General features: G+C 39.0%; 2 protein-coding genes across 4 annotated transcripts in view; one reads left to right on the top strand and one right to left on the bottom strand.

Moving 5' to 3' along the window:
• The window catches only part of Psip1 (PC4 and SFRS1 interacting protein 1), a 45,108-nt gene extending 35,403 nt beyond the window's left edge, over positions 1-9,705 (top strand). Inside the window, exons 8-15 of one of the 2 annotated variants that reach the window (XM_005388709.1) lie at positions 434-662; positions 1,401-1,519; positions 4,028-4,083; positions 4,767-4,837; positions 5,028-5,129; positions 5,236-5,449; positions 7,154-7,265; positions 8,159-9,705. In XM_005388709.1, coding sequence (XP_005388766.1) covers positions 434-662; positions 1,401-1,519; positions 4,028-4,083; positions 4,767-4,837; positions 5,028-5,129; positions 5,236-5,449; positions 7,154-7,265; positions 8,159-8,219 — 964 coding nt within the window. In that variant the 3' untranslated portion in view covers positions 8,220-9,705. Of the gene's footprint in view, positions 1-433; positions 663-1,400; positions 1,520-2,816; positions 3,408-4,027; positions 4,084-4,766; positions 4,838-5,027; positions 5,130-5,235; positions 5,450-7,153; positions 7,266-8,158 lie in introns of those variants that run through there. The other variant, XM_005388710.1, reaches the window with a different exon arrangement.
• Positions 9,706-11,668: 1,963 nt separating this feature from the next.
• The window catches only part of Snapc3 (small nuclear RNA activating complex, polypeptide 3, 50kDa), a gene marked incomplete in the record, with an annotated part of 35,382 nt that continues 24,811 nt past the window's right edge, over positions 11,669-22,239 (bottom strand). The window contains 5 exon segments of one of the 2 annotated variants that reach the window (XR_001234798.1): positions 11,669-11,755; positions 12,454-12,854; positions 14,058-14,165; positions 19,729-19,893; positions 20,730-20,812. Coding sequence is in view for 1 of the 2 variants with exons in the window: in XM_013516308.1 (XP_013371762.1) it covers positions 12,707-12,854; positions 14,058-14,165; positions 19,729-19,893; positions 20,730-20,812 (504 nt within the window). 2 annotated transcript variants of the gene reach the window in all.

Genomic DNA, 22,239 nt, shown 5'->3' with positions numbered 1-22,239 from the left:
TGGAGAAGCTGGGTACAGTGGTGCACTTGGAGCCGGAGGTCAGCTAGCCAACACAGTGAGACTTTGTCTCAAAAGGAAAGAAACTTTCGAGAGTTTCTGTTCACCTAGTGGTCCTATAATTTATGTTCTAGTGTATACACAAAGGGTGTTTATAAGAATTCCTCTTATGAGATGACTAAGACATTTTTATTTAAAAATGTTGTAGATTTACTTTTAAACAGTCATAGTGCTATCTTTGTGTTTTGAGACAGGATCCAAGTTCACTGGGCTATAACCTTGAACTCACAGCTGTCCTGCTTCAATCTCTGGTCTCTGGGATCACAGGCATCTGCCTCATTTTTATCTAAAATAATTACTTGGTAATAAGATTACAGATGAACGTAAGTAATAATACGTGAAAGCTTACTTTCCATTGTTGAACTCTCAAAAATAGGGTTGCTGAGGATGACAAAAGTAAGAAAAAGGGGCAAGAGGAAAAACAACCTAAAAAGCAGCCTAAAAAAGACGAAGAGGGTCAGAAGGAAGAAGATAAACCAAGGAAAGAGCCAGACAAAAAAGACGGCAAGAAAGAAGCTGAATCAAAAAGGAAAAATTTAGCTAAAACAGGGGTTGCATCCGCCTCTGATTCTGAAGAAGAGGGAGACGATCAAGAAGGTGAAAAGGTAGAAAGTTCATATAAATAAAACACTGGTTCTGGGTTTGAGTTTCTTACGTAGGTCTTGATCTTTACCTAGTAACTTTGGGTATTTTTGTGAACATTAACCTGGATTTACCCTTGAGTAGGCAGGCTTTCATACTAGCCACATTAAAAAGCGTATTTGAAACTTTCCTGTACTACTTTCCCTGAATTTATCTCACCTTGATGTGACTATGACGTAGAAATTAAATATGTATTTCCAGTAACATGATCTGTGTAGAAAGGGTCAGAAATAAGTTGTGATGAAAGAAGACACATACAAAAGATTTGCTCTAGTGAATCTGTCTTCATGCCTATTGTATATTTATTTTCCCAGTAATCTGTAACTTTATTCGGATGCCTTTGAATCTTAATTGGAAATCACATTGAAGTCATGTGTCCTAGATCCAGGTCACACACATACTTTATTTTTTCTCAGTTTTGTGTTTTACTTTTTTAGAAGCCAAATTTATAAATAGGTTGAGGCATGTACTTGTCATTAGTCAAGTTAAAGTTAACTGTGAAGAGGCCAACAGTCTTAATACATTTTATCACTCCTACAGTAGAGCAAGAGGTACATTATTAAATAAAAATGAAAGAAAAATTAAGTTTGCAAAGCAGAGATGCAGTTCAAACTAGTGTTTTTCTTCCAAGATTGTAATTGCATTCACTAATCACTGCCTTGATTCACTAATCACTGAACTCACCCTGCCTTTTAAAATAGAAGAGAAAGGGTGGAAGAAACATACAGACGGCTCACAGGAGGAACGTGCTGAAAGGCCAGCATGAGAAGGAGGCCGCAGATCGAAAACGCAAGCAAGAGGAACAGATGGAAACTGAGCAGTAAGTATTTTTTTATTCTAAATTTGGGTTTTTAAAGCTAGCATGAAATTCTTAGAACAGTAGACTTCATGAAGCCTTTAAAATTTTCCCATATAAGAAAAGCCCTGCATCTATGAAGATGTTGAGGATCATATTCCAAGCTTTTATTACTTTCTAAGTGAGGAGGAAACTCACTGAGGAAGTTATCCTGTGAATTATTTTTCAGTTTGAATTCAAAATGCACGTTTTACCTGTTAGTGGCTTTGCAGAAAATACCCTCTGCTATTTATTTGTCTGATGTGTACAGAAAGAGTGATAATATATTGGTGGAGGAAGAATGCAAAAATACTTTTATTTGTCATACCACCAGCAGGCCTACCCCTAAAGACCAGCAAAAACAACAAAAGCACAGTTGGAAACCCAGGAAGCCAGTAAAAGTAAATCCAAAGGCTGACAGGGTTTACATTCATTGTGTATAATATAAGTCATGTTCAGATGTTTGCCCTTAAGTTTTGATACTTGGAAATACAGTATTTACTTTCCATGGGGAATTTACCCTCCATTGTATAATTCTATTAATAGAAGAAAGTCATAGCAATGATAAATGGTAATTAGACTTTGTTTTTATTAGTTTTCCTAGTTACTTTTAGACTGTCACTTCCGAGTTCTTCTCTAAAACATTTCTTTCCTTGTGAAGTGTCTTACACTGACTAAATTTTTTTATTTAGTGAGGAGGTGATTTTTAAAACATGCTAATAAGACAAAGTTAATGACCAGTGAAACTTTAAACAATTCCTGAAGGTTTTTCTTTATATTATGTCTGTAAGCAGTCTTTATAGGTCCAGCATTTACCTCAGCATTCTTAATTGTTCGGAGGATTCATAAGCAGTGTTAGCTGCTTGAGGGAGTAATTTAAAAATTGATCTGAAGCTCAGAAGTGTTACTCCCAGTGCTGGACTTTGAACACTTCTGTAAATATTTTTTGTTATCTATCCTTTTCTATCTTTTCACTGGAAAGTTGTTGGACTGTTTGTTGCTTTTAACTTTATTGTGCTCCCCAAAACAAGATATAAAATTAGTTGTTGCTTAGTAAATCAGCACAATTCTTCTTCAGTATCTCAAAGTTATCTTTATGTATTTCAGTTTCTTTTGAATGTCCTCCAATGTAACTTTCTCAAATTCTAATATTTGTGTTTTCTTTCCTTCTCCTGTTATTACAAAACTTTGTACTTGGACAGTTTTGCTCTGTAAAGCATTTCAGATGCAACTTGTGTGAAATGCATTATGCAAAATAAAGTTTATTGTATTGTATTCCCAGCCAAACAACATGTAATCTACAGTAATAAAAAATATATCTCATTTTGGGCTCAAAGCATTAATCCAGTTACTGAAAAGAGAATACAAGTGGAGCAAACAAGAGATGAAGATCTTGAGACAGACTCATTGGACTGAATTTCCCCCTTACCCCCTTGATGGAAGAATGTTCCAGATTCTAAATTGAGGACTTCATTATTAATGGCATTATTACTGTGTTCTGATTGTTAACAAAATTTACTGTAAGGTACACACTACATACTAAGGTCAGCCATCATTCCTGTTAAGCTTTTTACCAAGCTTAAAATGAAGTTTTGTGTTCAACAATTATAACAAGCCTAGATGAAGATGGTGGTTGTACATTATTCATTTAGGAAATATAAAAACTCGTTTTGTTTTGAAGCTAGGTATTAATTGGAATAGCTATTATACCTGAGAACGGGGCAGCTGTGCCCTTCCTTTGACATTCCTTTGTTAATTCTTTAGAATCTTAATTGTTTTTTTAATCCTGAAAGATTAAGCAGTAGACTTGTTAAGAAAAAAAAAATGAAACTGTAACCAAAATTTTAAAATAAAGTTTTTTTTTAAAAAAGAACCTGATTTTTAGATACTTTATTGTTCTTGTCTATTTTAATTGGTTTCTAATGTGGCCTGAACTCTAAGCCAAGGTACTACAAATTAAGATTTCAGTTTTAAGTTGTTACTGTGATTTATAGTTAAATGGTACCTTTTCATTTGTGAAATGGTATGTAAATGTTAGTGGATGTCATTTGAAATACTGACTTCCCCGTTTAAAAAAAAACATTAGTATCTTAAGACAGTCTCATTTAATTTTGAATTTAACTGCACCTTGGACATGTGGGGAACAATGAAAGCGGTCTGTTCCGACACGCTGCGTTTAAAGGTAACTGCTGCAGACCCCACTGAACACCGATGGGGTGCTCATCCCCTCAGGGCTTGTCTGCCTGCGTCGGAAGGGGAGCTGCTAGCGGTAGGAGTGTTTGAAAGCAAAATCCCACTGTGACACTGTCGAGATCATTTTGGGATATCGCTGAATGTTAGACTTTTATTTGGTACGCTGATTTTGAGTATTGTTGGTATTTATACTAATGCTGTGGGAACTATAGCCAGTACCTTAAGCAAAAGGGATGTGGGCATTTGGTAATTAGTCACAGTGTTCCAACGTTCTGAAATCTTTGTGTTAACATTTGATAGGCAGAATAAAGATGAAGGAAAGAAGCCAGAAGTTAAGAAAGTGGAGAAGAAGCGAGGTTAGTTACTTTACTTTTTAAGATGTTTAAACTATACCTAGAAAGTTAACAATTTTTCATGACTGGTTTTAGACTCATGTTTGTATATCCTACAAATACACTTTTTTAAATACTTCATACATCCAATTTAAATTTCACTTATATTGTGCTGGGGGTTGGACCCAGGGTTTATTATATACAGCTGTGTACCCGGCCCTTTTAAAAATTTCCAGTGTCTCACTGAATTGCCTAGGCTGTGCTTGAACTTGTGATCCTCCTACCTCAGCCATAAATTCCATTATATTTTAAGCACAATCAAGGGGAAGTTGCTAAGGAGCTGTATTTATATATAATGTTACTTGACAATCCCGGATTTTTCTAACCTTTGCCAAAAGCTGCACTCTCCCATTCTGACAAATCGCTTGGGGTTACATGTGTAAGGTGAAAGACTGGTAAGCAGAGTTGTTCACTGTTGGACACAGACTTGTTTTCCGAAAAATGCAGCTAGATGGTCATTTTGTGCTTTTGCTGCGCGCTGCTTTCCCACATCTGTTTAAAAGTACGCACCTTAAGCTGTTCTTCGAGAGGAGTTTCTTAGTGCTAAGAACAATTTTTAAAGCCACCATTTCATTATACTTTGCTTAGATAAGAAACACTGGTTTTAGATAAGCTATTTACTGTTTTTCACGTATTTTAATTTATAGAAACATCAATGGACTCTCGACTTCAAAGGATACATGCTGAAATTAAAAATTCACTCAAAATTGATAATCTTGTAAGTGTTTAACCTCACTTAAAGATAATGCTGCTTTTATAGCTTATCTTTCTCATGATTTTATAAATAGTAAATGTTAAGACAAGTAGACAAGTACTGGTCATTTTGTACTGCCTTGAGATTTAGAAAAAATCTTCAGAAATAGTGCTGTGGTAATTAACAGTTACAAAATTACTGTTTTGTTGTGAAGGATGTGAACAGATGCATTGAGGCCTTGGATGAACTTGCTTCACTTCAGGTCACAATGCAACAAGCTCAGAAGCACACAGAGATGATTACAACCCTGAAAAAAGTAAGTTACTTCAGGTCATGTGATCTAAAAAAAATTTTTCTTGTTCATTTAAAAATAAAACATAAAATCAATTAGGAAAACTTATAAATGTATGTTGTTTTCTCAGATACGACGATTCAAAGTTAGTCAAGTTATCATGGAAAAGTCTACAATGTTGTACAACAAATTTAAGAACATGTTTTTGGTTGGTGAAGGAGATTCTGTCATCACACAAGTGTTGAATAAATCTCTTGCTGAACAAAGACAGCATGAGGAAGCGAATAAAACCAAAGATCAAGGGAAGAAAGGGCCAAACAAAAAGCTAGAAAAGGAACAAACAGGTATGTGGTAATAAATTTGAGGCCAGCTTTTAAACTTTCACCAGGACTGTACTTAGCAGGCACAAGGCTCAGGTTTCATCCCCAGCACTAGTGGGAGAAGAATAGTAGGAATGGTTTTAATTCACATGCAAAAAGTGCCCTCAGATGTGTCAGTAAATTGGAAGTAGACATTGAAGCTTTTTAACATTGTTAATGAGGGTTCATTTGCATTCATTCACCTTAAAATGGCCAAAATGGCTGTGACATTGGCTTTTGGTGATTGTGTCAATGGAGTTAAATGGTAGCATCAGTGCAAAGAAAAACCCTGTTGACTGGCGTGCAAGGTCAAAACAGGAGATGACTTACTGAAGGACTTGTGCTCAGCACAAGCCGTGCCAGCTCCTGAAATCAAGGAGAGTTGTTGTTTTTTAAACATAAAAATGATTGTCAGTGAGGCATGACCGTGGAGAAGGTATTTTGGAAAGCCATGAGAATGCTTTAAAATCGCACTTAGTCCTTCAGCTGCTTCTGGTATTCACACACACAACCCCCTACAGCAGTCTTTTAATCAAAATGTGACATCACAGATGGAGCTTGAAAGCTGCTGCGGTTTAAAACTGATACAAATCCTCTGCGGTCCTGTACTTAGTTACACTGAACACATCATTTTTTTTACTGTTAAGCTTATGTATGAATAAGAAAATAATTGCTATTTTCAAGAATGCAGTCAAGAATGGTGGTAATGCCAAACCAACCACAGATCGCAGTGGCTGAGGTGGTGACGTTTCTGTGCCCTCTGATGGCTGAGTGTCCACAGTCTGTTTCATAGAATGATGGAAAATACAGTGTTAAATTTAGGTTACGTGTGTAAGGTATGTATGAAATCAGTTTTGATTTCATCCACTCTCAAGGGACTGTTTCTGTACCTATAAGCTTTCTCTGCTACCAATTCTGCAGGTTATTTTAAAGCTAATTCTAAATACACCTTTTTACCCATTTAAGGTATCTTTCTGGGTTTTTTTGGATACAGGGTCTTGCTATGCAGTGCAGGCAGGCCTTGAGCTCAGGGCAGTTCCCCTCTGTCAGCCTCCCTCAGTGCTGAGATTACAGGATGCCCTACCATACCAGGCAGTAAGAGACATCTTTTAAAAGGACTCTAAAATCACAATAGTGACCCTAATTCTAAGTTAATAAACATCTTACCTGGCAGATGCTTTAATGAACTAACATTTCAAAAGCAGTTGGTAAGCCTGGCGAGGTGGCGCATGCATGCCTGTAATCCAGGCACTCTGGAGGCTGAGGCAGGAGGATACTTGTGAGTTCGAGACCAGCCTGGGCTACAAAGTGAGCTCAAGGCCAGCCTGAACTGCACAGTGAGACCAAGAAGCAAAAATTAGTCGTCATATGCTAAATAATCACATTAATCATCTAATTCCTTTACCAATAAGTACATGCAGTAAACCTGCTCTTTTCTGGACCATAGGCATACAAAGGACCGTGGTGGTACTAGGGAGTTGACAGTATTGCTCTCTAATGAAGCCATTAGTACTGTTTCCTATCATCAAAACCCAATCCTAACATTCCTGAGAGGGTTGAAACACAGTATGATTTCAAGTAAAGGACTTACTGGAACTTAAGGTCCATGTTTTATTTTGAATCTTCGGAGCGCTCCTAAAAGTATTATTTTACGAGCTTCTAACAGTTTTTCTATTTGAAATCCTAAAGGTTCAAAGACTCTAAATGGAGGATCTGATGCCCAAGACAGTAATCAGCCGCAGCATAACGGAGACAGCAGTGAAGAAAGCAGAGACAGCCACGAAGCTGGCAGTAAGAAAAAGTGAGGATATGTTTCAGTGGTTCTTCACACGTTTCTCTTTTCAAAAACAAAATTTTGGGGATGAGGTTTTTGCTGTTGCCCAACTCATGGTCCTGCCTTACTTTCCCAAGTACCACTGTGGGTTGTATTTTGAGTGCTCGATTCTTTAGTATAATAAGCGAGTTGCAAATTAAAGAGGGGTTCTAGGGCTCACTGTTAGAGCTCAGGTTAAGGCCTGGGAAATAACAAAAAACCCAAAAGGCAAGATTTCTTTTCTGTTTTATTAATGTTGAGTTGCTTTCACACTTAAATAGAAAGGATTTTACCTTCTAATATTAAAATGATTCTATATGAAATTTTTATTTTATGTTTTATTGTTTAAGACAGGGTCTTGCTATGTAGTCCAGGCCTGCCTTGAACTATGTAGCCCAGGCCAGCCTCCAACTTACAGTGATCATCCTGCCTCAGCCTCCTAAGTATTGGAATTACAGACATATGCTACCACACCTGGCTCCATATGTAGTTTTTAATGTATAATATGGAATGACGGGTAATTTTATACTATAATTGGCTCTACCTTAAAACAGTTGTAAAACTGTAGTTACTAGTCTTACTCATTTGAAGGATTTGGACTTCTAATTTTTTTTTTTTTTTTTTTTGGACTTCTAATTTATAATCTGTTGGTGTCACAAATACCATGTTAGTTTAAATCTCTTTAAAAAGAATAGTATTTCCTGGAGTTATCTTGATCTGTATGTTATTTTGGAAAGACAATATGCTAAAAAGTTCTGAACAAGGCATAATGACAGTGTCTTAAGGATCTGTTTTGATGTTTTATGATTTAAAAAATGTAATGCACCGATTTTCTCGGGAGAAAATCTTAATCCCAGTTGTCACACATTTTCTGCCCTTAGGCCATCCATTGAAGAGAGAGAGACCGAAGTATCTCTGAAGGAGTCTACGGCAGATAACTAGGTTGATACACAGTATCTGAAATATAAAGAGCATTTGAGAAGTTTGTAATAGTTTTCATTTGAAATATTTAGACTGCTGAAAGTTTTAAATTTTTATAAGCTAGGTTTTGATGTTTAAAACTTAAGGGAGAAAATCCCATTATCTTTGTTTAAAAGTTATTAAACATTATTGCTAATTGTACTTGTGCAGTATTAACAGCTATATTATACAGTGAATGTGGGGTGAAATCCACTTAGAAAATGTTGAACTACTTTTCCAGACATGGTTGTAGCATATTTTCAGTTAGTGTGTGTATGTTAATGTGTAATTCATAGAACAGAGTTACATTTTTAAAACTGCTACTTGTACAAATATTTCCCCTTTTCTCAGATTCCGTGGGTTTTGTGCATAGTTTTTACAAATCTTGGATTTACCAGACTGTCTTTTCACTGTGGGTTTTGTAGAAGTTGAGCATTTTTATGGTTGATAAAATGTTACTTCTATACTAGTCCTCACTCCTTCCTTTTTATCAAAAGTTAATTTTAATATCATTGTGCAACATTATCCTGCTTCTTTGAAACATTGTGTGGCCCAACACTCCTTTGTATGACAACTAGATAGTCAGTGGACATTGAACTGATGGTTCTGTAAGGTACAAAAAACTCTTGTTAACTTTAGGAGGAAATTTAGTTTTGTGGTTGGGAATTCAGTGAAGACATCCCGCTTCCCTGCAGAGAACAGACTGGGTACATACAAGAATAAGGCTCATTTTAGGGTTCTGCCATCTGAGATCCTTTACAAGGCACTAGTGTTTATTTTTGAGAAATGTCTTAAGTCACAGTAAGTCACAAATAGTATTTTTTTAATTGGAAAAAAATCGATCTGTGATGCCTATGTGGTAAATATAAATAAATGCTATATGAAAAAGTTAAGCTATTTGAAAACATCGCTATATTAGAAGGGAATTTGTATTTTCATTTTTCTATCATATACACATAACAGGATTGCAAAAAAGTAGAAACGTCAGTTGTTCCAAGACAACCCTGACTATAGTCTTATATTTTGATGTATATGGACTAAATCAGGGTGAACCAACATTAGCACGAAGTTAAGAGTTTATTAACTAAAGGATAATATTCCTAAGGTATTTTAAATATTTGGTCAGTTGATGGTTTTCAATAAGTAGATTTGTTATGTTTTAAAATTTTATGAATATGGGAAAACGACTTGATACCAGTGCTTGTGTGTGACTTGCATTGTATGTTTTGACCTCTCAGCTGTTTGCATCTGTACATAAAATACTTGAATTATTTCAGTTATTGGATTTTTACTTTTAAGAGGTCTTAGAATAGAGTTAAGACCTGCTGTTTTGAGGGAACTCTGCTGTTATATATATATCACTCATTATTTGTCTTGTCCGTAATAAGAGTTTTGGACAGATTTATTCTAGTTAAGCCATAAGTGTTGATGTGTAAACTTGTTTCGATTAAAGAACTTTTCTATCAAACTCTGTTGGTAAATTACTTGTTATTTTTAGAAGAGTAAAAGGAACTGGGGATTTGCTGCTGAGGAAATGCTGTCATATGGGGATAAATACAGGGTTTAACTAAGCACTAAACTCAGTTTGGTAAAAAGAATGGAAATGCTGTTTCTTTTTCCTGTGACCCAAGAAACTGCAAACCAGTCAGCTTGTGGCTGTGGGAGCAGCACTGGGATGATAATGTGTGACTGCCTGGATAAACTGCCTGCTGTTCTCTTGAAGCATAGCTGCCTATCTGCCTTGTCATAAGCTGATTCATAGGTATCAGAGCTCGTAAGATTTCTTACGTAAGATTTCTTACGAATTCTGGCTCAACTGAAATTGTTGTATTTGGTTATAAATCCACCTATGAACAGATCAGTGAAACGGCTTTTATATATATATAAAATGAATGTATCAGCAGACTTCTGTTTAGCATGTTTGGGTACAGTTTCTTTGTTTTTTTTTTAAGAAGCTTTAACTGCCTAAAGGTCCTTGAAGAAATTTTACGTATACCATCTGAGAACCTGCCTGGAAACAATTTGGCCACAGTACCTAAAGCCATACAATTTCTATTATAGCTAGTGATTTCAAATAGTGTTAGCGACATTACCAAGTCTTAATTGATGCAGTGATATATATACTAAAAATGTTCCTACTCATACCCACTTACCTGGTAGAAGATGTTGGATGAAGATGAGGTATGCCGTTTAATCTGTACTGAGAGCCAAGGCTTTTATAGCTCTGAACAAGTTTTGCCCTATTAAAAATAACAAACCTGGGGTGGGCATGGTGGTGCATGCCTGCAATCCCAGCACTCAGGAAGCTGAGGTAGGAGGAACACCTGTGAGTTTCAGGCCAGCCCGGGCTAGCCACACAGTGAGTTCAAGGCCAGCCTCAACAATGTAGTGAGACCCTGTCTCAAAAAACCAGGGGGAAAAAAAAGGAAAGCAAACCAACATCTTCACATTCCTAAGGAATGAAGCTACTATAGTAGGAAGAAATGTGCTTATATTTGTGTTGTATAACACATGGTAGAGATGATTGACCTTTCCTGCAGTAAAATTAACATTTCCAATTATCAGCCTGGGAATAGTGTTAATGACCCTTCGTATTCATGTACTGTTGTATCAGAATCGAATTCATTTCTAACTACACAAGATGGCCATGGACACATTCAGGATGACATTTTCATGTCTGCTTCTCTTTACGATGAAATGACACAAGTAATTTAACAGTCCTGCTGTGTGTGCTGAATTGAAATGGGCATTAAAAAGCTGTCTTGGATTAGGAGTTTTACAGCTCCAAATACTATACAAAGTTGGGGATGTCTCGACGTTGGTGTATATGCACGCTGCTGACGAGTAACACACTGGCAGGTGGCGGTGTAATCTGCTTAGCCTTTCCTCTCAGTTTCACCAGGAAACAGTGCGAGAGTGATAGCCGCGGCTTTGGTGAAAAAGTTAACCTAAAGAACTAGCACAGTAACATTCTCAGTAAGTGGTACAACAAGAATTCCAGCACAGTAGAAACTAGCCTCAGACATGGAAGACTGTCATGATAAAGAACTTTCTGGAATTTGCTGCTGTGACAGTATGAAACACAAGTGCGTCAGAGGAAACAGATCCTTGCATATTAAAATGCAGTATACAAACACGAAGGGAACAAAAATGAGTTTCACCTCTAGACTTTGAGTAGGGTAAATCACTCCCACCTCCCATCTGTGGTTTTTCAGCCTTTTCAATCTGTCCACTGTCAGTAGCACTGGACACAAACGAATTTAGACACAGTGTAAGGCAGCCATGGAGGGGAGGGGCCTCGTAGTTACCTATGCTCATCTCTACTGACTGAATCAGGGAATTTAAACATCACTAGACATACCAGAAACAGGTACTTGTGATTTCCATACCAACTTAACAATATGTCCCACTTTAAGACCATTCAAACAGTCTTACAGGCTTCATGAGTTTTTATTTATATGGTAAGTGTTCTTAGCCATCCAGAGAAATATGGAATTCAGTTGAATTTCAAAAATAACCTAGGAGAGAGAATGAAACTTTAAATATATTTTATAGCATGCTTAAAAACAAACAGCCAGGCATGATGCGCACCTGAAATCCCAGCACTTGCAAGACGGAGAAAGAGGACTACTGTAACTTCAAGGTGCTCAACTACAGAGCAACACCCTGCCCCCCAAATTAAACAGCATTACAGTATCAAGTAAGGTTTCCTGAAAGTATTTCCATAAGGAAATGTACTAAAAATTAAAAGTTTCGTTTTTCTCTGGCTCAGAAGAGTGTAACTAGAATTATGGTAAAAGGACTGGAAGAACAGAGGAGCCGGGCCAGCGAAGAGCACTTCCTTCTGTGCTTACAGAATAATGTTACATACTCAACAGTTTAATGCCCCAGAAATAAGTGACCCAGAGGTTTTCTTTTAATCATACTATATTGACATTTTAAATTTGGTACATGTGATACATAAAAAGTTGGTCAAGTGAGGCTTCATGTTAAGTAATACTTTGGTGAATGGCAGTAGGGGTCTATACTTAAGGTCTTCCTACATTAAGAATGTCTTGTATGCCTACTTTCTATCAAACCAAAACCTAAATCATGAAAGATCTTCACTATGCAATTAAATTATACAACAGCTATCTTACATTACTTATGAAATTATTTTGTCTTGTTTATGTATTCTCCCTAACTTTTTACTACCGCCATTTGAAGAATCTTTTACCTTGGAAACGTCCTGGTAGGTGTAGTTCTCATTCTTCAAACATATTTTCAAAACTTTTACCACCACGTGATGTCATGAATTGAATTCTGTCATTAGCAAAAATCACTTAAGATATAGAATCAGAATCAATATATAAAACGACTTCTATATTTCATTAAGTGGGTTAACCCACTTAAAATGAGTAAAAAGCAAGTAAAAATAAATGAATAAATACTATAGAATTTAAAATACTTATGAATCATTGGACCTTTTTTTAATTAAAGGTTCCAGGATCAACATAAGGATAAGCAAGGAATTCCCCTAGTTTGTTGCCTTCTGAATCATAATGGAGCATTCGGAAGCAAACGTCACAAAAGAAACATGGGTCCTCTGGTGCAAAACTGTCATTGTTCGTCACCCATCTGTAGTTTTTAAGAAGAGAAGTACATCATTACAATCAGGTTTTTCCATGATGCTGTAATCCACAACCTGCAGTAATAGGTTAACGGCACACTGCTGTCTCACTGGTCTACATGAATACACTGTAACGGTGTCTGTACTAGGAAGCATTACAGGGTGCCGCTTCTCTGTAGCATTCAATTTCTTAAACACGGTATAAGTAAACTAAACCTGAACCCGAGAACATCCTACATCTGCCGTGCTATCACTGATCTCCAAGTAGGATAGTTACTTTCTTAGGCAGTCTGGAAAACTCATAATAAAAATAATTGCTACAGGGCTAATACACTTTTGCTTAATACAGATTTTTATAAAATTTCATTCAATTGATGCATACTAGTCACATATTTACAGTGTACAATATTCCAATACATATATATGTGCACAACGAACAAGTCAGAAGTATTTATATCTCAGACTGTCATTTGTGTATGCTGGGAATCTTCAGACTTCTAGTTATTTCAAGATATATCTCACTGTTGTAGGCTCTAGCTACCTTACTGCGCTGTGGGGAAACGTGTACACTTCAAGAAGTTTCAGTGTCATCCTCATGCAGGAACCACGCTAACCTCCGTCCAGCTTCCGCTTAGTACGTGTGCTGCCAAAATGAGTGCTACGGCAGCTAGTCACTGGTAACAGTACTGGTTACCCTGAAAACATGCACGGAGGATAAACGCTCAGATGTAGAGTATATGAACAGAACATGGGCAACACTTTTCATCTGAGTGAGATTGTTTTTGACCCAAGATGTTACTTGTCACAGTGAGGTGAAAATACTATTTTCCAGTCCAACTGAATTCTGTATTTCATGGGGTGTTTGCTTTGAACAGCCCTTGATTTTCATTTTGAAAATCTTGACTCTATAGAAAAGCGGATTGTGGTACGGAACCCAAAACAAACTGAAGACACGCAATTCCTCCCTCTGAGCAGTTTCCATACACTCTGTGACGTACACTGAGACAGACTTTACAGTCTAAACAGCAAACAATATAAAGGAAAACCTCGTTGCATGTGAAGTGCTAGGGTAGTCTTCTCCAGAGGGAAAGCTGTGGGATGAAGCTGGGTTTGTGAACCACAGGCAAGAGAGAACATGGCTCCTTAAAGCGCTGTTTCAGCCTTGTAGCCGGACCTACTCTTCTCAATGAAAACAAGAAATGATCACTCACCTAGCTGTATACATTTTACAAACAAAGCATTTTCTGGTCCACAGCCAGTGTTTCTTGGTGAGAAGAGGATAAAGTGTTCTATCCAAGCAGTCATCATGATGCACAAGCCTTTTGTTCCAGAGAAAATAAAATTCAGATATGATGGTGCAAGTTTTTATGACATATCTAACAGTTAAACACATCTGTCCTTTAGGAACACAGTATTTCTTTTTTTCAAGTTTCGCTCACACCATTTTAGGTAAGGGCCAGGTGTGGTGGTGCACAGCTGTAATCCCAGCACTCAGGAGGCTAAAGCAGGTAGATCACTGCAAGGTCGAAGCCAGCCAAGTCTCCATAATGAATTTAAGGCCAGCCTGAGCTACATAGCGAGACCATCTCAGGGAAGGAAAAAAAGCAAACAAAAAAAAATTAGGTAAACTGACTTGTTACAGCAGGTTTGATCAAATTGTGTTCCCCAAATTCTTTCTTTCTACAAAGTACATTCTGCATCAAACAAAGACTTCTCAGCTCTGTATGCTACAGGCACTGTAACCTAAGAGGAAGTAGTCAGTGTTTCGTGGATGTATTCCATCAGAAAATCCTTGCTTTACTTAACACTTAGCACCATATGGAATGTAGTTTGAGCAAAACTACCCAGTGATATTTTACCTAGACTGGCTGGTTGTTACATGGTTCTTGCTTTTCTTGTCATCTTTATGAAAAACCCGAATTTGGTTCCTGATCTGAATTTGTAAGGCTTAATTATAAATGTCAGAATCACAAAATGAAGGGTTAAGAAACTAAACGGAAGTCCCTCTCCACTCCCACTAATCAGCTGCATGCTTTGGGGTAAATTCCTTAAACCATGAGAGGACGGCACAAGTTTATCCTAAAGGTCCCACTCAATTCTGTAATTTGTTTTTTTTTTAAAATAAGGGTAGCAATATATGAAACTTCATAAAAAATGTTTTAACTTTTGACAGTTGGTACTGCACAGCGGTGCTTGAAATGATCAAATTTACCTATAAGATGAAAATGACTTACTGAAATTACCTATAAAGATTTCCCAGCAAAACTAACATTGCAAATTCTTTAACAGTTGCTTTTTCTTTAGCACTGACAGGTAACTGTTTCTTTTTACCACTGCTTTATTAAGCTGTTCCCTCTTAACTATGTTTTTCATCTTTAGTCTGACCAAGACCATCAGAGAATGATGGATCATGTTCCTTTCTTAAAAAACAATTTAACGGTGCATTTTGAAGTGAAAAGTGCTTAAACTTACAGCCTGCTGTTGTTAATCTCTGGTGTCATACTGTCACCTTTTCAGATTCCTAACTTGCACTTCAGCAAAGTAAACCACTTCCTATACTGAATTCCTTCTGATTTAGGGACCACAGGCGTTAACTTGGGTGACGAACATTCCAGCTGTATCTAATTTGTTGAGGGTTCCAATCGTTAACGGATGCTGAATTTCATCTAGTGCATTTTATGCACCTACTGCGATGTTAGTGTGTTTTTTTTCCTTGATTCTGTTAACACGATGTTTACCGAGGGTCACTGAGATACCACACCTTCACACATAACGTAACATGTGAAAGAACTGGCACGGCGCTGCTAGCTCCAGGTTTTCCTACTAAGGTGAAGTGACGGCAGAATCCGGAGGATACCCTCTAGATTCTTCTGGTGTTGATGTTTTTGTTAAAAACTTCTGAGAGGAAGTAAAGCAGAGAAACTGTGATTTACTTCCAGGAAGATGGTGGGAGTGGTAAGCAGCAAAGAGCCTGAGTGTTGCCGGCCACACGCTGGACTGGGGCAATGCCAGGAAGACATGGAGAGAAGTGGGTCCCCTGGACCCAGGAAGGATCTGAAGTGCAAACTGAAACCCACAGAGAGAGGGAAGAGAGAAACTTCAAGGAAGGAGGCCGCCGGCACCTAGTGGGGACGCACTGCGTGGAAGGAGAGCTTCAGCCCCGGGGGCACAGGGTGACCGCTGGACCCAGAGGCCCTGGAGAGACGCAGCAGTGGACGTGAGGGACCAAACCAGCGGAGGGAGTGCTGCTCAGTCGTCCCGCGGGAGAGCCTTCCTGGAGGGGGGCCGGCCGAGCTCGGCACTCAGGACTGCGGGGTCCATCTGGTGGCTTCCAGCTGAGCTCAAACCCGCAGAAAGACTGCTACAGGGACAAAAGGGTCTGATCTCGGCCGCCACGGCCAGAAGCCAGCCCGAACTCCAGGGGAACTAAGGGTGCAGCTCGCTGAGATTATCCAGCACCCCGCCATAAAGCTACTGCTGGCGTGCTGGGACAAAGCAACGCAGATCTGGACTCTGCCTCACACGCATCTACAGCGACGACAGAGACACACCTGGAAGCGGACTTTCTTTTTTCTCTCTGGTTTGCTTTTGTTGTGGTTTTTCCTTCTTCATTGTTTGGTCTTGTCTTTATGAGTGTAAGCACAGTTTCCAGCCTCTCTGTGGTGGCTGTTCTGTTCAGCTCTTCCTGTTCTTTCTCCCTTCTCTTCCTCCTGTCTTCTGCACCAGTTTCTCAAAGTTAGTGTGATCCTTTGTCCTCTGGCCTTACTTCTAATCTCTTCCCTTCTTCTACTTCTTTTTCCCTAACTCCTTTTCAGTTTTAACCCCAGAGGGTAAAATGGACATATTAAGTACTTACACCCTAAATATAATTTTCTGGTTTCAGATTTCGTCTCACCACAAACCCACTTCACGCAGTTAGAGGCGGCAAATCCATGCTCCCTCAGCTTGTCATTTCCTAGGCTGTGTTTGACGCTGCTGTCATTGCCGATGGCACCGCTTTAGCCAAAAGTGACGTAACTGTTCTAAACAGCTGTTCTTCCTGGGATTCCAAGACTGAGATTGACTACGGGTCACAGAGAATACTGTGGCACAGTGCCAAAGAGCCAAGCAAAGCAGGCAGCAACTTCTCATCCCCAACAAACTGAAGAGGTAGAATCTTGCAACAGACTCAAAGCCCAAAAAGCAGCTACACCTGGAAGATACCTGGGAGAAGGAATCATTTCCTAAGGGTTCTAAATACTAGCAGAGAGAGAGACAGAGAAAGGAAGAGAGAAAACAAGACAAGATGCAACCTCAGACACCAGTTCACCAAAGGCAAAGCCAGGGGGCAGCGAGGTGGGACACTCTGAAAGCCGCCCACCTGGACCCTCTGAAGTGCTAACAACAAAGCAAATGAATAAGGTTTTAGAAAAAAATCAGATCAGAAATAATTTCTCAGGTAACTGCCACAACCACGCTTAGTGACTCGAGCAGGTACAGATCATGTTTACCAATTTATGTATGTGGGCACCCCTGCATCCTTAGTGCGAATCGCTCTTGATGTGCTAAGTGATGTTACTGACGTGCTGCTAAATGTACCCTGATAATCTTCTGTTGAGGTTTTCCACAGCTACAGCACGTTCATCAGGGATACTCTCTTGTAGTTTTCTTGGGGTGGTTGTGTCCTTGTCTGGCTTTGGTATCAGTGTATTACTGGCCTGATAAAATGAATCTGGAAGGATTCCCTCCTTTTCAGTCTTCTGAACAGTTTGAGAAGAACTAGTATTAGTTCTTTAAATGTTTGGTAGAAAACAGCAATGAAGACACTTGGGTCCTGGGCCTTACTTTGCGGGGAGACATCTTAGCTTATTACTACGTATTTGCAATACAGAACAGTGGTGTTTATTTCTATTTCCTGTGGGTGCTGGGGACCAAACCTAGGACCTCAGGCGTGTGGACGAGCTACTGCTGAGCCATGCCCCGCCCCAGCCTCTCTCCACACTGTGTTTATGGGGCAGGCACGTTTCTCCTCATTTCAACAGAAGAACAGGAAGCACGGATTACACAAAAGGTAGTCCTGTTAGAGACACAAATGTACTGTAAAGCTCTCAGAGGTCACAGAGCCTGAAATGTATGTGCTCTGCTGGTTCCTGCCTCACCATTCTTCTTAGTAAGTACCCCACACTGGGCCCGAACTTGTAATCCTGCTTCAGCCTTCTCAAGTGCTGGGATTATGTGCAGGCATGACCAGGACTAGCTTGCTGTTAACTTTAAAAAAAATTTACTTGACTTCCCTCTATAGAATAATCATTTTCATGAATATTTAATTTTAAATTATGATGAATTAATTATACTTGCACCTAAACCACACCATGGACTACTCTTTCATTTTACTGTGTAATATTTTGTTTTCCAGCTGTTAAATCTCTTTGCACTTGCTTCATTTGCAATGCCCTGTCACTGTTTTTTGACTGAATGGCAAACGTAACAGCCCATAGAGGTTGAACACCAACAGGAGATCTTGGTGTTCCCATTTCCTCCCCAGACATTCTTCCTGAGTTCTTATAGGCATCTTGCTCCAGCCTCTGGACCAAACTCTTGTCTAGACTGATAAACAGCCATCACATTGGGATTTCACTTTCCCATCATTCTGAGAATACTCCGTCTTATTACCTGTTCTGCATTATACCCACATCTTTATCATGGGTTACTCCGCTCTGAGTGAAGTACTTTCTGTGGTAGCATCCTGAGAATAATTGCATATAGGACATAAAATTTTGGAGACTGGCCATAAAGAACCAAAATTGAAAGAGACTTTCTAAAAGTATCCGTTTCTTTTACTGGTGTAATAAAAATATTGTCATATCACTAAGAACTTAAAATGGTCTTTCAGAATGAAATCACCAATATAGCAGGGTTTATTCCTACATATCGGTCCTTTTTTTTTGTCTTTTTGAGACAGGGTCTCGCTATGCAGTTCAGGCTGGCCTTGAGCTCACTTTGTAGCCCAGGCTGGTCTTCACCTCGCAATGATCCTCCTGCCTCATCCTCCCCAGTGCTGGGATTACAGGCATGCGCCACCACGCCCGGCTTGGTCCTTCTTAAATGAAGATTTCCCAATGAGGAAATGAACATAGTCCTATGGGGAAAAAGAGCCGGCATCTCTACAAAATAGTGAGCTAACAACCAAATCCTGTTACACTATTTTATCTCCTGCCCAATTTTAATCTTTATCAAAGCATTTAAGTATTCACATTTGTCAAATACTAGAATTTTCTTCCCTCAATTCTCCTTTATTTCTTTATATTCTGATAAAACGACAAAAAAATTTAGGAATAAGGCTGGGGATGTAGCTCAGTAGCAGAGCACTTGCCTCAGATTATGCCAGAGCCTGGGACTCACCTCCAGTACCCCAAACAAAGGAAATGGGAGGAAGGAGGGAGGGAGAAGGAAGGGAAAAAAATGCAGCTTAGGAGTACAGTTGCAAATCTGTAAAGCAGACGGCCTACATGATACACAAAATGGACAGCACCATCTGAATAAGAGATACACACTGGCAAACGTAATTTATAGATCTTTTTTAACCCTCTAGTTAATAGTAAAATATTTCTTACATATTTTTCCAAAAACCTCACAATAGAGGATACAAATGGATCCAAAGAAAGAGCTGGTCATGCCAAGGAAAACAGAATGTTTTGCTACTTCCAGTGCAAGCTGTAGTGATGATTCCTTTTATTAAAAATATTTATTTTTCCTCCTTTTTGCGTCTTGGGGTTGAAGCTAGGGTATACAAGGCAAGGCCTCTACCACTGAGGTACACCTCCAGTTTTATCTGTACTTTTTATATTGTGAATGAGAAAAACAAAAGCAGAATGAGAAAGTATTCTGAGTGCTGCCACCTACCTTATGTCTGTAATGACAACAACATGTTCACAGTCTCCCTGGTGACAGTACAAATAAGGAAAACCCAGTTTAATGTTCAGGTCATTGAAGGTGAAATCTTCCATTCTAGCTGTCTGAAACTTTCCATAGCCTCTATCGTGAGACTCTGACCACTCAATGATAGTTCTGAGGGAAGAAAAAGGCAAGGGTTCATCATTACTCCACAAAAACTTTACAAAGGAGAGTTATGACTGCAGCATTTTACGTAATCTGGCTGGCCCAATTAACTGGATAATTGCTGTCTTTACGGGAAGACCACGTTGGCTGGTGCATTCCGCGGTTAAGAACATCGCACTTTTCTTCACATATTAGAGAAGCGGTTCTCACAGTGTGGTCCCCGACATCCAACCTATCTCTGTAGTAATACTATCTAATAAACCATCCGTTTTCTAGAGGCGGTGTTCTGTGTACCACTTTGGCTTCACTGCAAAATATTTAACAGAACACATTTTATTGTGGACAGTATTTTTCACAAAAGTGTTAACATCATGAGATGAAACAAATATACTTTTAGTTTCAATTTCTAATATGACAAGTACTCGTAACTATACACACAAGACCTCCTTGGAGTCCTTAATTCTACTATCAAGGAGGTGAGGACCAAGTATGAAAACTGCATTAGAATATAAAAAGTGGCCATACTGAAAACATTTTATAAAAGCACTCAAAAAATATACATATGTACTTACTCTCAGGCCACTTTCACATGTGATACACCTAAGCGAACACCGTTATGTCCATTCACCCCGGACATAAAACAGCAGAAAAATCAGTGAGCAATTAATTTACCACTATCACCTAAACACCAGAGATTAATACCTAATTTTTGTAGATGCATGTAATGTTGAATACAAAATTTATAAACAATTCTAAAGATGTTTAATAATATGATGTGTGGAGATATCACTACTTTAGAAAGCAGAAATATGAAATACTTGGGGAAAATTTTTTGGAAACTATACCTGCTCAAATCTCTGCACTCTGGGTATCTTTTATCATTGTAAAATGTTCCTTCAAAATAAAAGAAGGCAGATTTGTATAGGTCCTACAACAAAACATATGATATTGAGAGAAAGTCCGCTCTACTCATTAGGAAATTATTCTTTCAACTATTCATTTAAAATTTATAATATAAGAAGCTTATAAAATCACACTAGTACATATTCTAGTAGTTCTATGGAATGTCACAGAATCTACTCAGGTCATAAATTTGTCTAAAATTTAGCCAGGTATGGCGGCGCGCCTGTAATTCCAGCACCTGACCGCAACTTCACAGCCAGTTTGGGTCACAGCCTGATCTACAGAGCAAGACCCCGTCTCAAGGCAGTCCAAAATCTGACGGGAACCTACCATATGCCGAGTACTGTATTCGTTACCGAGGTTAAAGATGGAAAGACATGACATCTGTCACTGTTTTCAATTTTATACTATCGTTATTTTAATCACTAGGTTTGATTTAAATCTGTTTTCCTGAGATTTCTGACAGGAATTCAATTAGAATTCAAATAAACAAGTGTTATAGTATCTATACAGACTGTCACCATTACTTTGGATACTAGAACTAAAAAAAAACTTACATCAAAGATATTATTTCCATAATAACAATTAAAAAAGATCACTGAGTTATTCTTTGCTGGCATTTTTGAAGAAAATGTCTTTCATCCCCTGTGGTGCTGGAGATTGAGCCCCAGACCCTGGGCGTGCCAGGCAAGCACTCTACTACAGAGCCGTCCACGCAGCCCCCCGGCCCTTCAGCTGTGCTCTCAAAATCTCTCCAAACCTTCAGCAACTCTTAGGCACACACAACGTGAAAGGCCCTTGTAACTTCAGCAGTTCCGACCGCGGCACCGCCCAGCAGCGGGCACATCCGGTCTCAGTCCTCGGGTTCTTAACTTTCCCTGTCAGACTTTCCACGAGTCACCACTCACTGCGCAATAGCAGCACGAGAGCACCAAGCACCAGCACTCGCCACAGACTTACTAAGTGAGAAGCTCTGAGGGTGGCTCAGGCCATCAGCACTTCTGCAAACCTCTCTCGGAAAGCTGTGCAAGCAGACTTGAGAACCATTCTGTTAGACATCACTCTTGGAGAGACTCCTGGGTGAGGGTCAGGAGGTGCGATTTCTCTTCCCTAACCCACGGCTTACTAGCTCCTCTGTTGCTGATAGTGGGCCCTGTCACTAGGGCCTTCACATCGAACTTCCCCCAGCCCCTTTACATTTATTCTGAGAGAGTCTCATGAAGTTGCTCAGGCACTTGTGCTCCTCTTGCCTCAGTTTCCCAGGGTGCGGCGCTTACAGGCACGCGGTACGAATCCCAGCCAGTCTGCCCGCTTTGCCTCTGAGTGTGTAACAATCTTCAGTCGGACCTCAAACTGAGAATACCATCTGCCAGGGTATCTCCGAGGACTGCGGTCTCAGGTACTACATAATTTTACCCTCATATTGTAATTTCTCTTTGAAGCTTCTATTTT

The sequence above is a fragment of the Chinchilla lanigera genome, unplaced genomic scaffold, assembly GCF_000276665.1.
Source record: "Chinchilla lanigera isolate Chin_1 unplaced genomic scaffold, ChiLan1.0 scaffold00033, whole genome shotgun sequence".
Classification (NCBI taxonomy): Eukaryota; Metazoa; Chordata; class Mammalia; order Rodentia; family Chinchillidae; genus Chinchilla; species Chinchilla lanigera.
The sequence above is the reverse complement of the archived record's forward strand: the minus strand, read 5'-3'. Positions and strand labels throughout refer to the sequence as shown.